The sequence below is a fragment of the Chiroxiphia lanceolata genome, chromosome 9, assembly GCF_009829145.1.
Source record: "Chiroxiphia lanceolata isolate bChiLan1 chromosome 9, bChiLan1.pri, whole genome shotgun sequence".
Lineage (NCBI taxonomy): Eukaryota > Metazoa > Chordata > Aves > Passeriformes > Pipridae > Chiroxiphia > Chiroxiphia lanceolata.
In genome coordinates this window covers 23,127,559-23,149,055 of record NC_045645.1, presented here as the reverse complement: position 1 = coordinate 23,149,055, position 21,497 = coordinate 23,127,559, and the positions used below count along the sequence as shown (strand labels likewise).

Below are 21,497 nucleotides of genomic sequence, written 5' to 3'. Positions count from 1 at the left end.
TTTTTCCTTTACATTAATGGGTGATTCCATACTCTGCTTCCCCTGCTACAGATAGTCCTTGTTAGGAAAAGAAAGGTTGGTCTGAAGCATACATGTGTACACAGATTAAAAGGAGAGGTAAATGGAACATGAGAGGAGAAACTGAGAGCTTAGGACAGGCCTGTCACAGAAGTCTTCTTTGGGACACGCAGGGTTTGTGGAAAGCTTTGTGCACTGAATGCAGTGCACCTGCATCCTTCAGCTTCCCAGTTCATAGAATCATTAAGGTTGGAAAAGATCTCTAAGATCATTGAGTCAAACTTGATTTCAGCTGTGAAGGGAATGTATATAAGCTCTTTTATTCTTCCTATGTAGTATTTGGACTTTTCTTCTTTGTCTCCAGCATATCACAGAACCTGACTCATTCTTCAGGTTAGTTGACTAAATTTTGGATTTCAATTTGTGTTTGCATCTATAAAAAATGTGATTTCTTTGTGCATTTGCTTATGGCTCTTGCTAGCTAATTATTTTGGGGAATATTTTGGATTTGGGATTTGGCAAATTGTTGCTCAGCCAATTGAGGATTGTATTTGTGTGATTTTTTTGCACTAGTTAATGAAGCATGGTACACAGGTAACTTAGTAAAAGGCACAGAGAAGATGTAGTAAAAGAAATAGTCTGTAGCAAAGGTAATGATAACAAATCCAAATTGCTATCTCGTGTAAATAGGCTTTCAGATGTTCCAAACAAGTCATATGACAAGTTTGCAGTAACCAGGGAATATGTGTACACTAAGAAAATCTCTTCTGTGTAATTTTTTAAGGTCTTTGTCCTTTAAAGTACAAATACTTATTTCTTAATTTCCACAATTCCAAAAGGATCTAATCTTTAAAATCCTGTGCAAGGTGCTCTAGGATGACCCTGCTTGAGCAGGAAAGCTGGACCAGATGACCCACTGTGGTCCCTTTCAGTCTCACCTATTCTGTGATTCCAAACACTAGCAAAAAACAAAGCAAAATGTGAAAACCAAAAGATGCTTTGACTTATGAGGATTTTTTGATCCAGTCCCAAAACAATGGAAAAAACCCACTTTCATTTATTATCTAAGGAATTTGCATGGAAATTCGTGTTTCTAAAAGGACTGGCATAATTCAACAAGACAGTAATTCTACCTATTAAGTCTATTTACCTCAATTTAAAATGCTATACCTCAGCGTTTTACTGCAGTTATAGATTCCCAATTCTGCTAGCTATTCCCAAATTCAGTTTTACAAATTAAAGACCATTTCAGAAGCCTTTCTGAAAAAAAAAAACCAATCAGTATTTTGTGTTTCTTATTTTTTTGATTTTTTTTTTTTTTTAACTCTCAGTACCTGCAATCTGGGGTGAGCATAGAATTCATTTAAGAAATCCATAAGTAAGTCAATCTTCAGAGAGCTTACACACAGCACAACATGTTTTTCTGTCTGAGCTCTGTATCGACTGTAGTTTCCACCGGACTTTTGTCTCTCCATCCATAAATATGCCAGCTGTTCAAACTGCAAGAGATGCCAATTGTCAGTGGAATATAGACAAGTAGGTGTGCAGTACAACTGTATAATGACTTGACAATGTTGCATCATTCAATCTCATGCCTCTATGAAAAGCTGCTCTAAGCCCACAATGTCTTTTTCTTTGTAAAATGTTCAAGTGTATGAGATGAATAACAGGGTGGTTGAAAAACATGGCAATAGTGCCAGAATCTACCACACACAAATAGCAGTGAAAGTTCATTAAAATATCATGAGATTACATTAAATCTTAAGATTTTAGAAAAGAATGAAAGCTGGCACCCTATTCCTTTAAGTATTTTATACCTCTGGGTATAAAATGTCTCTTTATCTAGTGCCATGTGACATAAGTGGTTCCCTCATATGAAAGGTTAAATTTTCACACGTTACTTGGATAGAAGCACCATTTGACTTAGTTTGGGCAATAACTCTTCCCAGAGATTTTATAATGTTCTGAAGATGACCTGCTGTATACTCTCTACTCTGTCTTATAAATTTAGATACAATTTAAAAACACAGAAAACACAGCAGCTGTTAATACAGCAAATTTGCTTTTGTCGCCTGAACAATATAGGCAGGCTAACAGTAAATATTACTAGTCTGAATCCATGAGACTAAAAGGAATCCTGTAGCAGTCTGTAATAAAACATACAAACACCATTTCAAAGCTTCTTGTAAGTAATACACATTTAATACTGAGCTCAATTTAACTATATGTCTCTGTGATAGCTGCTTTTTCTCATCCACACTCAACTGATGGGGAAGTTGAATCATGAATAATAACTGATTGTATATCATAGCACCACAAAAGCTTAGGAAAGAATGCCTCCCACATTCTGTGTATGGAAAACTGAAGGAAGCCCCATTATCACTACAAAGTTATAAAAGAAAGTAGCTAACAATAGGTAAATTTATGTGAAAGGCCAGTAGATTCTAGATTATTTACTGCTAATGTAGACCTCTTATTTCTGAAGTATGAAAGATGAAATGTCTATATTCTAGGAAATTGCAAATTTCTTAAGCAGAGCACATTTTAGTTTTCAATAGAATATATATTTTACTAATTTTTCACTGAGGGAGAATATAATTGTATTAGTGCATACATCTCTGAATACAGACATTAAGTATTTAGGTTATAATTAGAGCATTCAAATAACTTCAGTAAAATTAATACTAAGAACTTGAGCTTCCAACCTCCCAGGGTTTCTGTGTTATCTGCTCACAGTGAGCTTTAGTTCACTGTCAAAGAAGCTGAGTCTGGAAACTCCGCCTGTGTGAGAAACTTTGGAGCTTCATGGTCTAGCAGGTCTACCATAAGCTTGGATAAAAATGCTCAGTGTCTCCCCACACCCTCTCTTTCTGTCACAAGGTCTGGGTGATCAGTGGAACAATGAACATCTTGGCAGGGCTTCCCATGTAACCTCAGAGTTTCTGTCATCCAGCCTCACCTAATGAGCTGGAAAATGCTTGGTGCAAATTTAACACAGCGCTTTGAATCCTTGAACTATTTGGATTTTCACAAATCAGTCTTTTCGTGTTAAAACTGTTAGAAAGTCCTAAACCTAAGTAGGCATGAAAAATTCCTATCTGTGCTTTTGGCTCTGTGTGTGTGTGTACCATACACAGCTGTGAACCCAGTTTGCTGGAGTTGCAGATTTAATGAGATTTTTTTCAAGTTAGCACTGAGCTGTAAGAGTAAGAGAGGAAGTGGAGAGAACCAAGATTAGAAACAGGGAGAGCCTGCTGAGGAAATGCTACACTCATAAAGAAAGTGCTGGCTACTGTTGTGCTTTTTTTTTTTTAAATTGCTCCATTAATAACAAACCCATATCTCAGGATAAAAGAAGGGCTCTGTGGTACATGACGGGAGCAGAAAGCTTTCATCAGCATTTGAAAACTGTTATTAGTGCTCTGGGTTTTAGTATAAATCTAGAATATAGGAGAACATACAGGAAAAAGGAAAAAAATAATAGAAGATGGTTCTTTTTTCTGACTTTTTTTATGCAATAATAATAGTAACAATAAATTATTTCAATTATTATTCTTTTGTTTTAAAAACAATTCTAAAGAGAAGAAAAATCCAAATTTACCTGGATGGGCAGCACCACAAGAGCAACACAGATCATAATGACAACAAGCAGCTTTGAAGGCCATATCTTGGGTGTAACATCCCCAAAGCCCACAGTGGAAAATGTCACTATGCAGAAATAAAGGGAGTCAAAGAGAGTCAACCTGTTTCCTGCTCGTTCCAGATGCTGAATTCCACAAATACTATGTAGAAAAGAATGAATAAAGACATGAAAAATAAAAACTGTTCAAGCTTGATGGTTATATGTGCAGAGTACTATTTATTTTCAGAATTCATAAATTGCTTAGCAAAGACATTTTTTCAAAGAAGAGTAAAAATTAGTATCAGAACAGAAGTGCATTATTGATATAATTTCCAAATGTCATTTGTAATAAAAGAAACTCGTTTTTTGATTATTCCAGTATGATAGGCACAACTGTTGCTAGGCTTTTCTTAGTGGCTGTTGTGAGGGAGAGGTGGTATATAGAACATTATGGATTGATGAAATTCTCTTTCTAAACCAGAACAAAACAGATGGTATATAGCTGCCACCATTCAAAAATTTTTATAGATATCTTTCAGCTTTTACAGGGAGAGTTTGCTGGTATGGCCAAGAAAAATGTACATCTATCCCTCTTTATGTTGGTCTCTATCCCTTTGGGTGGCAAGAGTTACTAGTGTGAGCTAGTTATGAGAATGTGTTGCATATCAGAATACTGTTGATACAAATGGGTACTGACTGTCTGGAATAAATTAGAATGTGAGAATTGCAGGCTACTGAATTGTCAGAGGAAAAAGCAACCAGGGTCAGTCTTCAGGCAGAAAATGGAAGATGACAATTAGTAAGAAGAGCCTGCTCGCTAAAAGTACAGAATAGAAATATGGGACTTGGTTGTCTTTAACAGCAGAACAAGTGAAGTTCATCCCTTCCAGTCACACATTCCTGAGAACAAGTAAATGGTAGCCCAAGTTAACTGGTAGTTACTTCTCTTGTAATCAGCATGATGTGCTTTTGGTTTCGAGAAGCAGTAGGAGAATCTGTCCCCAGGTCATACTGCTATTTCATATGTTGTAGATTTTAAAAATATTTCACTTTGTAAAAATATACCATGATAAAGAGCTTCCCAAGCTTAAAATGTGATCTTCTCTGACACAGTAGAATGGCTTAGATGAGTTCAGGCTTTTTAATTGTATTCACCTATATTAAAAAAAAAAATCAATTGTAGTGCGAACCACCCTGAATAGCGGTTTTTCCCCTTGGAGTTAGCAGAATGATTTGTCCTCAGAGAATTAGATAAATATTGATAAATTATATCATAGGCCATAGTAATTACTCTAGAACACACTAAATACAGTCTCTTCATATATGGTATCCAAATGGTAACAGTAACTCCCTAATATCTGCCACGGTAAGATCTTTGCATCACCAGGAAGACCCTGTGTTTATAACAGTGTTAGCAGTTGTTCTTCTGTTCTCTGTTCTGTTCTCCAAAAATAATTTAGCTGTGGGCAGTGGCATTTCCAGAACATATGGATCAAATTCCCAGTTTCCTTTTCACAGTTCTAGCATTTGTAGTTTTCACACATCTCAAAATGTTCTAAAAAGGGTGGGGTTTTTTCCCTGTTGTTTGCCTAAGTTTCATGCTTCAGTCAGAACTGATATTTATATTCTCTCCAATTCGTCCCACATTTTTCACTGGAGTTGTAATCTAGATTTTCCATAATTTCACTATGTTCACAGTTTTTCGGGGGATTTTTTTGTGATTTCTGGTTTTTTTTTTAATTTTTTTTTTTACAAAAAAAATAATTATATTTTTGTCCCTGAAAATACTAACAGAAGGACTGTAAGAAATTATGCTAATAACGCTTTTTTTGGTCTCATACCAAGGAAGTTTTTCAGCTAAAGCCTTTTCCAATATTAATTTGAAATAATGAAATATACTGTAGAGGCATCAAAGTATGGAAAAAGAACCCATTTTAATAACAATATTCACATAAGTTACATGTAGTTTTAAAAGCAGAATGGTGATGGATTGTTTTATTTTTTATTGTTATTATTCCTGATCGCCTTGGTGAATTTTCTTCTCTTTAGTTGTCTTTTTTGGGTATATCCCTCAAACACATAACTTTGACTTCAGGAATTAAGGCCGTAAGAGCCAGGAAAGCAGCAGTTTCACTGAACCAGTGATATGACTCCCATGTAACAGGACTATTACACCACTCCACCCAATGTATTTAATATCTGCAGATGAGGTTGTACTGAAGCATAATGCATGATCCTATCATAGGTAGGAATGTATTTTTTCTGCTGATGATGCCTCTGAAATTGCTTGGTGTTTGTATATGCGAAAGGTCAGTTTTACTCTTTATATCTGACAGGATGGATCAAAATGTAAACCTCTTAGGCTGATGGGGTTTTTTTTACATTTTTGAGGAATTAGAATTGTTTCTTCCTTCTTTGTTCTTTTTGTAAAACCTTAACAAATTTCTTAATAGCTTGCTGGTAGGAAAATTCAGATCTTGATGAATGAGTTATTTTCTTTATAATAATAATAATTACTATTATTATACACGAGTTTTCCATAGCTAGTCCACCCAATCATACTTTAGTTAACTGAAATAAGGTAATATATCATGAACCACTTCAGCTTTTTCTAAGTGAACAGTAGAATTCCTATAAAATTTAGTGAAATCAAGATTTCATTTCATCAGCTCTACTCCCTTACAGTCCTATATATTCCTATATCTTAAAGCTATCAAAATAATGTGCCTGATCCAAAATCCTGTGGATTCAAGATGTTCCTCATTGAATTTAGTGGGCATGAGCCAGGGCTTCTCATATTTAGTTAACAATATTAAAGTCACTAAGACATGGGGGCTATTTCTTCTTTGCTGAAGAAGAAATTCAGCTCTCCTAACAACTTGTTTATCAAATTAATTACTTTCCTCAAAATTATTTTCACCTCATTTGCAGTTCCACTAAACTGTATTTGAAGCCTGAAAACGAGGGAATGATAAATCCAAAATCAGGTTACCAAGTCATACTTGGATTGGGTGTTTTGATGCTCTGCCATTAGTCTTCAACAGAACCAGAGATCACAAGACTGCAGAAAAACCTGACTTTAAAGAGACAACTTTATGAGAGTCTAATTAACAAATAAAATATTGCTCTGGTACTGTTTCCCAAGAATGTTATACTTTCATCTCACCACCCATGCCTTTAAAGGAATGTTACTCAGTGTTTCCAGCACGTCCCCCTCTGTTTGGGTTATCAGGTTATACTGCATAGAGAGTGCAGGCCAATGTCAATGGCTGTCCATGAAGCCAAGTCCACATGGATTAGTTTTTCCATTCCCCACGACTTACTGACATCTTTTAATACAACCTAATTCTTTAGATGAATAGTAGTATCAGCTTCTTTTTTTTCCTCATAAATTAAGTGTTAAGTATTGCTTTTAGCATAAATACTGCATGTAACAATACATATATTCTTTTCTGCATTCTTATGTTTACTGACATAATGAAATGTGCAGTAATTTGGACTTCATGTTTTGCCTGCTGTCATATTTTTAGTGGTATTTTAATCTCCTTGTTCTTGTTTACTTCCTCTTCCTCTTTCATCGCCCGAAGAAACAATAGTTTCTTTGGTCATCTCTGAAAAAATGTAATGATTTCAAGCAAGAAAGGAATGTTCAGTAAAGGCAATGCTCACATCAACTTGGTTTTGTGCAGAAAATAAATCACTGTAATAATTAGTACACAGAAAGTCCCTATCAGAAAACATTTTACAAGCTTACAGAGAACAGAAATATGATTTTAAATACTCTGCTACCACTGCACTTGAAAACCAGAAGGTAAGGAAAACAACATGTAACCTCTGAAGATTAGTAATGTTTAGTTTAGGTATTATTTGAACTTTTGAAGAGTTCAATCTTTGTTTTACGGGAAGTTTTCTTTCTAGTTCCAGGAATCCTTGTTTGCTTGAGTATTTATGTGCCAAAACTAACTACTGTTTGTAAATAACCTGTCTCCACATGCAATACAGAAGTAAGTACTGTAAAGTAAAATAACCCCTGAAATTGTCAGTTTTTGTCATGCTGCAGAAGCATGTCAGAGAAATGGACACAACAAGAACCATTTGGATAGTAATTTGCAAATACTGTACATTAATCATCCTTATTTATGATCATTTGTTTACAATCTATTTGATATCAGCATATATTTTCATAACTCAGTGTTGGCAAATATGTTTGATTTCTAAATTATTATTTTTACTTTTTTTTTTATTGTTTACAGGTACAACCCCTTGAGGTATAACATAATGCACCAGATGCTGAGCCCAAAGTCAGAGCTGCTTATGTGTGGTTATGTAGGGACTAGCTAATGACTGTGTTGAAATCAACGTGGACTAATTTTATCAGATTCAGTGTGATTCTATGGTAAGAGCTCAGTGCTTTTATACTACAGAAGTTACACATGAAATAAGTCAGAAATACAGCAATTCTGCTTAAGCAAGTTTTCTCAAGTAGTTTCTCACACCCAAAACTTTTTACAATTTCCTCATATCCTACCACAGAATTATGATGTTAAAACTAATTATAAATTAAATCCCAGTGATTTGATTGTTCTGTACTGCCAGTTGCTGTTTATATTATTTTAAAAATTTCTAATGCTACTATCACAGATTTTTTTTCTTTATGACAAGAATTGGTATGAATTCTCAGTCAGCAAAATTGTTGATAGACCACCAACTGTTGCAAATGTCTATGGGTAAAATTCAAATATAGCAAAATACTGAAGAAAAGGACCATGTTAACTTCCCAGGAAATACACGGATAGGCATTCAAGACATATTTTACCACTACAGTGGCTGTAACTATCTGCTTAAGGAAACTTCCTCCATCTTTACACCAAATCGAACAGTTCATACTTCAGTCTGACTCTAGGAGGCATGTGACATCTCTCAGAAGTCTGATAAATGCATAGAGGTTTTGCTTAAAATCAGCAAAAAGTGCTCACTACTTGCCAAAGATGTTAATATTAAGCTAGTGCCAGTTTTAAGTCCTTGAACTGAAGGTGATATTAGGACTAATGCTGTATCTGGAGAATGCCCTGCTTTGCACAGAGGAAAACAGTTTTTCATACTAGAAATTGTCTCTGTGGGGTGTTCAGTCTTCTCTAGAGCATTCATGTAGAGCCAGAGGCAGTTTTGTCCCATATTTTAAAATTAGACATTATTGGAAAAGCTTGTAGAACTAAGTATCCATACAATCATTAAACACTCAATTTACACTTCACAAACTCTGGCTTGAATACTGATATAACTGGAGTGACATTAAAGTAGCATTTTTTTCTCATTCATTCTATCAGATGCATATGGAAATGCTGTCTGTTGACTTCTGAATGACAACAGGTCCCCTGAATTTTAATTACCTTTTTCCTGTGAGACACTACTGAGCTGTGTAATCTGATCCTTACAGAAGGTGAAGGTGCAGCTAATCACATACCTGTGACCTAAAAACCTAATACTTTCTGACAGAGCCCCTGATTCTTGTGTAAATAATGGAGAGGCAAAGAAAAAGGGATGAGTAGAAACTGCAGCAAGTAAAAGAGTGAAGCAACAATCAGAAAATACTCTGACCAATAATAAAATGTCAATCCCATCCAAACACCCTGGAGCTGAGGTTTTAGCTTGCTAAAAACCAAATGCTTCCATTTTTTCTGAGCCTTGTGATGATTTCTCAGGTCTTTTATAAGGCCTGTGTTTTTTGCTAATTTATTTGGTGAAAAGCACTTTTCCATAAACAATATTCAAACAGAAAAAAAAATTAGTAGTTTTAAATAGATATATAATTTTCAAAAGGTTAAAATGACAGAATCTGGTACAATATATCACATAAAATACATCAAATTTAAGCATTACTATGAAAATTTCCTATTTTCACCTTTCATTCCACAAAGAAGGCTTTAATGCTGTGGGAATAATGGAATTCCAGAACATAGAAATTACTAATTGCACACAAGACAGTAGGCAATAAATGAGGGAGAACTTCTGATTGGAAAGAATGAAGACTGTTATGCTGCCTTTAAAGTAAGTCAGTGGAGAAATACACTTGCTGTTCTTGGGTGGCAACAAATGATCCTATGAATGCAGTAGATCATGCTCAAATGTATTCACTGACTGGACAAAAAAAATAGGGCTGGACATTGTGGCTTCTTAATATTCAAGGACAAAGTTAATGTTGTAACAAGTCTCAGATATTTTTGCAGCTCTAATGCCACTGCATCAGACAGTCCAATGTGAATCTTTCTATTTTTCCAGATATGTTCTTTTCAGTGTATATTTTCATACAACACCCCCCCTTTTTGTTTTTTCAGAATCACAACAGTGAAGGGAAAGACAGGCTTTGAATCAAACTTCACTTCTGGGGGACTTTGAACACAAGTTGAGGTAAGAGTGCAAAACTTTCACTACACAGCAATGCCACCATGTCAGAATTTAATTCTGAATTTCCCTTCAGCTGGAAAGGTCACTTTTGTTTGTATTCCAGTTGTATCCTTATCCCCCATGATGGTGTTTGATGATATGATTATTACCCATGAGGTCTTTTATAAACATTTTCCTTCCCCAAAGATCAGAATGTTACATACAGCTAATGGTTGCAAAAGCTCAACTTTATAAAAATAAACTCTTCCTCTGGGAACTCGTGACTTCCAGAAACTGAAGAACATCTTGTTAAGCAGAATAGGATATTATGAAATTACCATCTGTATATAAATATTTGTTGAATCTGAGTGAGAACCTTTCTACTCCTGCTGCTGTGTTTTGTGAAATGAGAAGTGGAGCTGTAATTAATTGGCTGTGGTCATTGAGACTGCACAAGTAGAGCCCCACTGTGGGCAGCATTCAGCTCTGTACTTCCATAAAAAGGTCTGTACACACTTCAGTCTGTAAGTCTAAAGGACTGCCTGTATTTTTTGTATGCTTTCAGCCTGCCCCAGAGCATTGATGGTAAACAAAGTCTGGCAGTTCAGCTTCAATACTGTGTCAGTACTGTTGGCAGCTGAGAGCCTGCTGTGGAGTCTGAGGTTCTGGATTGCTCACACAAGGAGTCAGTATTGAGGAAACAGAATCATGCAGTCAGAACTTAACCACCAGATACTATTCATCTTCAGGGTGTGTACAGAATTAGGTGATATTACATACCTATCCTTTCTCAGGAAGATTAATCAGATAATCTATTTATAATATTCAAAAATAAGATGTGCTGGGCTGGAAAATTTGAATGCAAACCTCTAACTTAATATACCCAATATGTTATGCTTTGGAACATCATGTTTAATGTTTCTTGCAATAGTTTTGAAACATTCTTAGGGTCTAACAGTTGTTATGCAAACCACCCACGCTCCCTCAATCAAACTGAACTAACAATTGAAAGATTCATTATCTGCATATTTGTTAAATGTGCATAAGAAAAAAACTAACCCAGTGTGCAGAATAGTCTATAAGCTACTGACAGAAACCTTTTGTTAATTCTCGACCTAACTCAAGTCATAGCACATTTTAATGACAAATGGATTTAATTTTATTGTTAAGTCAAAATGCTCTCCTTTTCAGATTTTGCCTTTCCATTTGATTTTTAAAGACATGGATCTTCCTTACACTTTTATCCATTTTTACATCTCCTTGACAGCCTCTCATCTGCTTGCACTTTCAGTGCAACTGCTTTTTGCTGCTCTCATTGCTGCTATTAAAACAACTGCTCCAGGACAAACCAAGTTACCTTACTCCAGCTGCAACATTTTCAGGTTGCTAATACCATAACAAAAATAATTTCTTAGAAATTAACAGATAGGCAATACCCAGGAAAAGTGGTCTTTCTTGCACTGCTTATCCTGCTGCAAAACACAAACCAATAGCAAATATAGGCTGGAGTGGTCTAAAACTTGCAAGTGATTCAAAGCAAATACCACTTGTCTTATTCCCTTTACCCATAGCCATTAGGTGTGCAGCCCTTTGGAAAGCTCACCAGTGATATTTTCCTTCCCAGCTTAAATTTCCATTAAACATATATTCTGTTGCAGAGTTATATAAAGAGAATTTTACTTGTAGACATAGAATAAACTGCTTTCTGCTTCCCATATTCATATCTCACAATATTTTAAAATGATATTGCAGCCAACCCTCATGGTCTGCACTAAGCTCACCTTTTTCCAGAAATTTTCATTCACATTTGTTTTCATCTCCAATTATCTAAAAGGACTTCACAGTATAATGATAATAATGGTAACTTTCACCATTAGAAGACGTGGAGAACTAAGATGGGTATGAGAAAGTTGGCTCTTCCTGGGCTCTGAGGCCTCCCTGAATCATAATCTACCTACCTCACAAATTCTTCTTTTCTAATTCCACGTCCTGCAAGTCTAGCTTGTGGACTATTCCATACAGCACTGGTTTTGTATGTGATGTATAACCAAAGCAAGAAAAACTAGTCATGGACTATCATTTACTAGAAACAACATTTCAAGTGTTTACTAGTAACCACAGCAGTGTGGGATCAGGGGTTGGACTTGATGATCTCAGAGGTCTTTTCTAACCCAGCTGATTCTACGATTCTGTGATTCTATGATACTGAGTTTATGGATGCTTTTATGAGGCACCCAAAAGAGAGAAAAAGCACTTCTGAAGAAAAACAACAGAATGTGCATTTGAAAGACTAAAGGGTGAATAAATAGAAGACCCAGACACGTAGGCTAGAAAGTGATGAGAAATCTCTCTTTCTCGTGGCAGCTGCTTGCTGTGCTTTATATAATCTTTCCAAGAACAAAGAAGAGAAGTTTGCAGATATGAATAGGAGACAGATGGAATATGATGGAATAATTTGAACATTTTCAGAAGCCCATGTGAGGACGACTAGGAAATGTTACAAGTATGAAGGAACATAGAGAGAGTAATCTGATGAGCAGCTTCTGTTGGACAGCGTTTACACTTACAATAAGGAGTTCATTCTTGCAGGTGAATACTTACAGATCAGTGAATGCAAAAGCTTTATGATAACTTAAATGAGCATATTAACTGCTCCATTTTCAATTTTATTACTGCACTATTATTTACCTTCTAAGTAGATGTGTATATTTTTATGAAATAAAGATGGTATTTTAAATAAATGTTAAAGATGCCATACAATAAACGTAAGTACATTGTCCAGCATTTTTAATAATAACTGGAAGTTTCAATGAAAATAACAGTGCTGCATATTATTTAAATTATAAGGCTGTGCTGCTCTAAAACATGCTAACTCCTTTCTGTTTATTAAAATGAAGCAAGCAGACAGATTTGTTCTCCAGGTCACAGGTTAGATGGACATATCTGTTTTCTGCATCTGTGGATGCTGGATAAAACACACCTGTGTGGGTGAGGACTCTGGGTAATGGGAAACTTTCTATTGTTCTCCCTTCTGGAAAACTTAAATGTAGAAAGAGTGTGTTTAAGGTAAAGGGCTGTAGTCAGATCACCTGAGGGCAGGGGTGTACACTTCTCGCATTTCAAACTGCGCTATGAAATCACTGACTCATCAGTGGTCTTTGTTATCATTATGAGTATTTGTCTCCAATATTTTGGTTGCTCTGTGTATAAATTTGCCGTCATTCTTTCATATGCATACGTGTTGTAAATTGTTGGTACCTCTGTCCTGCCTGTACATGGGCATTTACATATTTTTTTGCCCAGGTGTGACACTGTATGGCTGACTATGCCTTTAGTCTTCAATTCTTTGAAAAATATCTGTCTAAAAGTTATAGTAATTTCTAATGGAATACCAAGCACGCAGAAGATAAATTTTTTTTCTTTTAAAAATTCATTTTAGAAGTGATTTTTTTTCTTTCAAAATCCATTGTAAATGCACTAAAATCCTTCTTCTTTTTAGATGATTTCATATCACAACCTGAGCTCTGCCAAAACCTCTGAGATGTCCTTTCAACATTCCATAAAGCTATGCCTTATGTAAACAGAGGGTGTTTCTAGTGGTGCCAAGTTCTGTTAGTATGGCCAAAGTTACATCAACATCTTTTTTAACTCATCACTTTCTGATTTGAGAAATATGAACTTTGCTAAACTTCACACCCTTAAAATATAGTTGGAATGTGAAACAGACAATAAAAGTGAACATATCACTAAAGAGTTATGCTGCTGTTTACAAATCAGCATAATGAGTTACCGCTTGTTGGAGAACCAGAATAACTCATAGCATCTAATAGTACAGTTTAGTCTGTTATCATAAACCACCACAAACACCAAATCTTTGTAAAGTTAAACAAATAGTTTGTCAGTCTAATGAATCAGTCAATGAAAGATATATTTATTTTTTTAGGTCTGCATGATAATGACAACTTCATTTTTGAGCCAGGACCTGTGAGTGATGATGGTTTGCTGCCAGCCATTGAATGATGAGGTAACATTCTCAATGTAGTTAGTCATCATTGTTACATGTGGCATTCTAGTTGCTACTGTCTAAAGTGATAGAACATTCTTAAAGACAGCATGTGAGTATCAGGTTTTTCTTTTTACTGGAAAGATAAAATGAAGCATGGGAAATATAATGCCTTCCTGTTATGAAAGAGGTGGAAAAAAATATATAAGGTTTAAAACACTGATATATTGAATAGCCCCTTTAAGGGGAACTTTACATGCTTTTATTTGAGTCCTCCCAAAACCAAAGCAAAACCTAAGATTTATTTTACTAATATGATGAAACAGTATTTCACATCCTGCAGACTCTGGTTATATTCCAGATCAACTTTCATCTAGCATTCTATTTTACTTAAGTTATTCTTGTCACCCCTGTTACAAGGTAACATACAAAGGTAACATACATCTTTTGCACAGATAACATTTATATTTTCCCACAAGGTATCTACAAGTCTGTAGGTATTTCAAGTCTGTGTGTATGTGTGCATGTATGTTTACAAACCAATGGAAAGCTTAGTAGAAAACCCACATCCCAATAACTTGTGTGCCTGTTGAGTTTACCTGCCTAGCTCCCTATGTCTTAATCCTGAAATCCTTTTCTCTAGCTGCATTTTTTCTGTAGATCTTTTTCAAGTGCTGATACTTTTGAAAACACACATATCTGAAATGCCTATTGCACATATTAAAATATGGTATTATTTTTAATGGAATTTTTTTCTTTGACATTCCTTATTTGTCCTTGCTCTTTGGACAATCCCTTCTACATTTTCCCCAAACCCCTCTTTCCAACACAGAAAATTAAAGCACATTTTGCCAGTTTTATTTCTAATTTTACTAAGACTTCAAGTATTCCTTACAGTCACTCTGTCTTGTGCTATGTTCCTGCAAAAGAGCAAGGACAGGAGTGCATTCAGACTAAGAGGAATTTTATGTGTTGCTTTACATGTGTTGGCAAGCCTTAATTAGTTAATATTAGCAACTGCTTGATTCTATTATAGCCCACAAAATTCAAAATATGATTGCTGAAGAAAGGATACCATGGAGATGCAGTCTCTTAGAATTGTATTTCTAACAGTTCTAACGTTATATGACTCAAAATCATTTACGTTTTTCCTCTGTTTGTAATGGTAATTGGTCTTTGCTGCCAGAACAACCTCTGCTTGTCATGGTATCTGGTAATATTATTACTGTATTACAAGATGTCATGATAATAAAGGCTGAAAATTTGTTCTCCAAATGGCATATTCAGAGTGCATAATGTTTTCCAAAATATTGTGTCTCCTGAATATTCTCAATACATCTTTAATGAAAAGATTATTGATGTAAATATTAGCAGCATTTGGTATTTGAGAGACATTTTTACATCCCATAGAACTTACTGGGGAAAATATTGGGAAAGAACCTGAGAGAAATTTTATTTCCTTCTTGAGCAGGAGTTTGGTTTTGAATCTATTTTTACACTTTACTTAAATATGCATATTTTGATTACTGAATTTTCAGTACCTTCACACGGCAGAAAAAAATTATTAGAAGAGAAAGATCAAAGATGATTCACAGGATAGAGGCTGGAACTTTCAGAATGGAAAGTAATTCAATGTCTAACTCCCACAAAGAAAAAAGGTCTTGCAAGACAGACTGAAAATTCTTCCTAGTGTCAATTTAAAGCATTGATTTATAGAATACACTACTAGACTGTGAAATTGCAATCACATTAATTGTCAAAGGATGATTTACCTGACCTATAATGTAGGAGTACACACCATATGAAATACTGAAATATGTGGTGCAACAATAGAGAACAAAAAATGTGCATAAGTTTATTTTGTCTTTCGAATTTATTTAAATTTAACTTGGCCCACCTCTGTCTAAATTCAGTTTGGAACTACCAATTTTCAGATTAATGAATGATCTGCAACCTGTGCTAGAAAATCAGCAAAGTTTGATTGTAACTTGGAAAGATCACAAGGGTGTGAAGCCCTGACTCATTTTCCAGGGTGAAACAGAACAACAGAAATCTCTCAGTCATATTGTTTACTGGTTTAATTTAATATTTCTATATATATTAAAAATAGGAAGATTTGCTTATAAATAATCTGTTCTTAATAGTCCATTTCAGAGAGGCTTTGTAAAGGGCAGCTCTCTGAGCTATCGTTTAGTCTATCTGATTATTTTTTATTTTAAGAAGACAACTACTCACACTAAGAAGATAATTAAGATTGAACTTTTTAACCTTTGTTTTACAGACCACAGTAAACAGGCTATTCAGATTGTTATTAATTTCACTGCTGTGTCTGTCTAGTTCTACATATTCCATTACATCAGATGCACAAAGAATTCCCTGCATGAGGCATGGGAAAGATGCTGACCTAATTATTTTAGAAATAACTATGCAGAAACATCTAAAAAGATTAACAAAGGAAATATTATGTCACTACCAAATTAATAACTAAAATAGCATGAAAATCACTGTATAATTATCTAGGTTTCCATAGAAACTATGTTTGATGGATAGCCAAAAAGACTTCTGATTGGGCTTCACTACTTCTGCTCTCCCTATAATACACTTGATTTCTGATCTGCCTTTCACAAAGAACTAACTAGTTTTTTGGTAGCATACATCCATATCCTATATTCCTTAAGCAGCACTCTTCAAGAGAACTAATCAAGCATATGATTTTTTAAGATCTGAACTCTTGAACTTAAACATGTAAAAATATTTTTTAAAATGTGCTATTACAAATACCACGCTGTCAACGAAGAAAAAAATTTGTGTATGGTAATATTTCTGTGTTGTCATAATCCAGTAGTTCCATAAAAATTAATCTAAGAAATGAGTTGTGGGTTTTATTACATTTTGTCATTGTAATTTTTCATTATACTTGCTCACCTTCTGAAAGGCTTTGGATCTTAAGTACTAATCATATGGATGTAAGCAAATGGTCCCCTGTGCCAGTAAAAGTGAAAAAAATGCGGCTCATCACATGAGCTCATATTCCAAAAGAAACACTAAGACTTTTATCTGAATTTGTTTCATTTAAATAGTCTAGATTGCCAACTATTTGTGGCAACACCGCTTTCCCATGCTTCTTGCCCAGCAGATTTTAGCAAAGCCACCTTACAAATTTCTATACCTAAAATTTCTATAACTCTGTATATAGTATGTTTCTTCCTACCAAAGCTGACGAGAGTGTTGTCCTTGTGTTCAGGCACAGCTTTTCCCAGAAGGCAGTATTTCACATAAACTCTAATCAAATTTACAGGTTGTGTGCTCACAAATAACAAACGGATATTTTGAGAAATGTTTTGCTGTTGCCCTCCCGGAAGCTGCACAGCCTTTCCATTGTTCCGTCACACGTGGAGGTGTTAAGGTAAGGTCTGAAATAGAGCTCAGCTCTAACTGCACACGCGCACAGGAAAATTACCCAAACAGGCTGCCCTGATTCCAGCAGTTGAGAAGCAGGACAAGGGTGGGAGCTGGTGCAATGGATGTGGAAGGTACTGCATGTGCTACCTGGCCTACTTCTAGATCTGTTTTCTTATCTTTGGAGAGCACTGCATAGCAATATTTCAAAACAGAAAATAGAGATCCCTTGTTTGAAAGAAGCAAGTTCCTGACAGATCTGCTTTATTTCAGAGAAAGAAAAGCACAACCACTATTATTTCAGTACTTTGTGGGATTCTTGTTATAGTTGAATAATTTATTTTGTATTATTTACAGTTACTCAGAACTTTCAATTAATCTTGTATATTATTCTAGGATTTAAATTCTGCAACTCCTGTTTAGTCGGTTGGGTCCTGAGATTTTATGTGCTTTACAATCCTAGAATCACTAGGTTTTAAAAGACAGAATCACAGTTCTATTTTGTGCTGTCCTTGAATGCATAAAACCGCCCTCTAAATCAAACTGAGATTGGTCCTGAGCACTGAGACTGCTATACAACAAAACATAACATCACAGACAGAACTGCAGACCCAAAAAGCGACATTTTATTCTACCTTATATAATCCACCAACACTCTTCATCCTACTTAAGGTTAGGCATCTTTCTTGGAGAACTGCCATTGTGGGCTCCTGATCAACACAGAAGGGTAGAGAAGCACAGACCTCCATGTGGTGATTTAGTTCCCTTCAGATCACCTTTGAGTTGCTTGCATCTACTTATTGATAATAAGGGGAACTGGAGCACTGAGATGGCTTTTTTCCTTTAATATTTTGTGTGATTAATCCTTTTCTGGTTGGTCATTTTTTTTCTCTGACACAGTGTTCCAAATCCTAAGGTCTTGATTTGTCTTGTTTGGACTAGATTATTGTCTGGATTTGTTTTCATTCTTGCAAGCAACTTAGTCATACTGTTTCCTCCAGATGAGAATTGTGACTGTGTAATCGACATTGAGGCTACAGTGCTGACATTCTACATTTATGCTGTAAATTATTGTGTGGAAACATGGCTATTTTCTGATGCTGAAAGCACTGAAGTGTAAAAAATGTTGATTGACCTCAGTGAGCTTTCAAGGAAAGCATAAACAAAGTTTGTGCAGACTTCAGTATGAAAAAAATACATGTCCATCTCAAACAGTTTGTGGCCACGTTCTTTGCAAGCTAATCCCTCTACAATGGTGGTATATGACTAACATAGAATTCAAAATAAGTCTTAATAGATGATTCACTGTGTCACAGAAAGATGCCTGAAATAATCATTCACTGTTATTTGTCTTCTTGAACAGTTTACAGAAATAATAAGTATTCCATTTGACAAACAAGTGCAAACATCCATTAGCTAAATGACACAATATATATTTTGACTAGGTCTGTAACTTTCACTAGTACTCTGTCAATAGTAACTGCTGAACAGCGTGCAATGTAGAAGTACATGTGTTTTAGCAGATGTATAATTGCTCTGGTTATAAGGCCACTGAGGTGTTTAAAGAAAGAAAAATAATTGGATAGCCTAATCTGTCTTTAAAGTCAGAAGAAAAGAGAAAAAAAAAATCCTTGTATGTAATCTGTAAACTACAGATCCATGGAATTGGTCTTACGAATCTATTGATCTGCAAATGAGTTCCACCCCTCAATCCATAAACAATTATCACCAAAGATCCAAGAGTGGAATACAGCATAAACTTCAGTGTGATTACTGTTTGTTCTGTAATAATATTGAAAATTGTAAACTGTATACAGAAATACGAAGGAGCCTTTTTCCTACTATATCCTGAGCGCAAAGGACAGCTTGAATAATGATATCTTAAAATCGTGAGATTAGCCAATTAGTTTTTTTCATTGGAAAGCTTACACCTGAGTTATAAGGCATAAGTTGGAATGTGTTTATATGTGTAACCACCATAGGACTCTCATGTGGAGATGTAAATGATGGCTTTACAGATGATGCATGAGGTGAAATTTAATTAATTTTCTATGGGTTTTCTACTAGACGTGGTAAAAGTTATTTTGAAAATACTTATATGCAGACAGGAGCAAAGTCAATGAGGAGTTTCTCATAGCCTTTTGGACTTCTTATAAAATGGTGTAATTCCCATAAGAAGCTAAACTGTGTCTCTTTCCACGTGTCTGCTAAAAAATGTGGCTTTGAACAGAACCCTCTTTTATAAAGTTATAAAGCACTTCACAAGTGCTGAGTAGCCAATGTTGCTATTGAAGCAGATGGTACAAGCAAGCTTGTCAACCAGGAGCCAAGGAGAGCTGTGGTGTTTCAATTTAATCCATACAGCGCCTTAAAGTCGCTGGTCAGCAGGGAGGCACAATGAGGGCAGGTATCAGTGGTGCCAAAAGGACAACATGGGCATGTCCCTCATACTCTGAGGGGAAAGTATTCTGAAACTGTATTCAAGCTACTAATCTGGGCTTATTAATGTTGCATTACTGCTACATGGACCAGGGCACTATTTCTAAATGTAACCAGAACATGGTTATGAAAACGCACAAAACTTTTGAGTGAGCACCAGTCTTTTGTGCTACATTAAATGTATTGATAAATCTAGTGCTGGCTCCAATATGTGTTTGGGGGTAATATAATTGGTTACTGCTTGCCACTGCAGAAAATATGAAAGATCAGCCTGGTGAAAGACATCCTTACGTGGACAGATCCCAGCAATGGACTTTGGTCCTCCCTCAGCATGAAGAAACTCATGTAAGCTCTAGATGCTGTCTCTTAAAATTAAATGCTGTCTCAAATTCATCACAGATTTAATATAATCAGACATTAAGTTAATTAATTTTGATAATTTTTAATAATTTAAATATATAATCAGTAATATAAAGTAATAATGTGCAAAAATGCACATTAATAATGTGTGTTCATGTAAACAATAGCAACAATTACCTAAGCAGAATTCCAGTCTTAGGCAAGCTGCAGATGTTTGAACTACTATTCTTAGACATTCCAAAAATGCTTCATTTCCTTAGTTATTGCATTACTGGGTGTTTTCATCTTACTTGGCTTATTTTGCAGTCTAGCAGGATCAGTTCTAGGTCAGTAAATAATGATCCATAATAAGGTAGTAGCCACAGCTGTTGACCCCAGACATAATTATGGTAGGTGAGCTTGCCATGTTCTGCATGTTTTACTGTCAGTTACCACAATGCCTGTTGGTCACCATAATACATATTTTGTGCAGCAGTTCAGTAAAAATATTGAAATAGGTAGGTAAAAAAGGTGTAGGCTTATTTACTCAATACCACCCTGTATTGTAAAAAAATAAAAAGCAAAATTAGAGTAATTTAAAAATGTCCAACTTCTACATGATAGAATTTTATGCATTCTTGTTCAACTATTGAAGTCCTTATTCATACAAAATTTTGTATTAAAGGGTCATAATATTCAATAGGAAATTAAATATCACAAAAGTTCATTAGTGTATAGAACAGGCAGCATTTGTCATTACGCAGATGTGTCACCCTAAGACAAAGGGTAAAACTGGACCATTCATTTAACTGCAGGCTAGAGCAAACTCCTCTTCTTGAATAAAGGATAGAGAGGGACAAAACTAGAAAAGGCCATGTGCTATTTTACACTGTTATTACCAAAAGCGTTAGGCAGCACATAATAGTGACTATCAGAAATGCAAGCTAGAGAAATAAAGTAAGAGAAAATCAAATCACTGTCTCCAAAATGACACACCAAACTTTATCAGTATGCTGACCTAAAGGCATCTTGTCTGGCAAAATAAATACAGGTGATTTAGCCTTTCCATGCAGTATCATCATCTCTGTTTACTGTCCCTTTGTACACCATCTTGTTTCACACTGTACACCATCTTGTGTTCCCCCTGTGTACAAAACTCACTTCTCAGGCACTACTGATGAGAAAATGCTGTATGTTTAGTAAGCTACTGAGTTACTTTATAACCAGAACAAAGACTCACCTAGTCTACTTTATCTGCCTCCAGCCCTGGTTAACGGCAGATCCCTAAGCCAT

The 21,497-nt window shown here is 35.3% G+C and overlaps 1 protein-coding gene across 8 annotated transcripts in view; it reads right to left on the bottom strand.

The window, feature by feature from the left end:
- The window catches only part of KCNT2 (potassium sodium-activated channel subfamily T member 2), a 120,338-nt gene that overhangs the window by 53,374 nt on the left and 45,467 nt on the right, over positions 1-21,497 (bottom strand). For all 8 annotated transcript variants that reach the window (XR_004358567.1, XM_032696526.1, XM_032696531.1 and 5 more), the window contains exons 10-11: positions 3,620-3,800; positions 1,353-1,517 (exon numbers count right to left, since the gene is read on the bottom strand). Coding sequence is in view for 7 of the 8 variants with exons in the window: in XM_032696526.1 (XP_032552417.1) it covers positions 1,353-1,517; positions 3,620-3,800 (346 nt within the window). In the remaining variant the exon portion in view is untranslated. The remainder of the gene's footprint in view (positions 1-1,352; positions 1,518-3,619; positions 3,801-21,497) is intronic.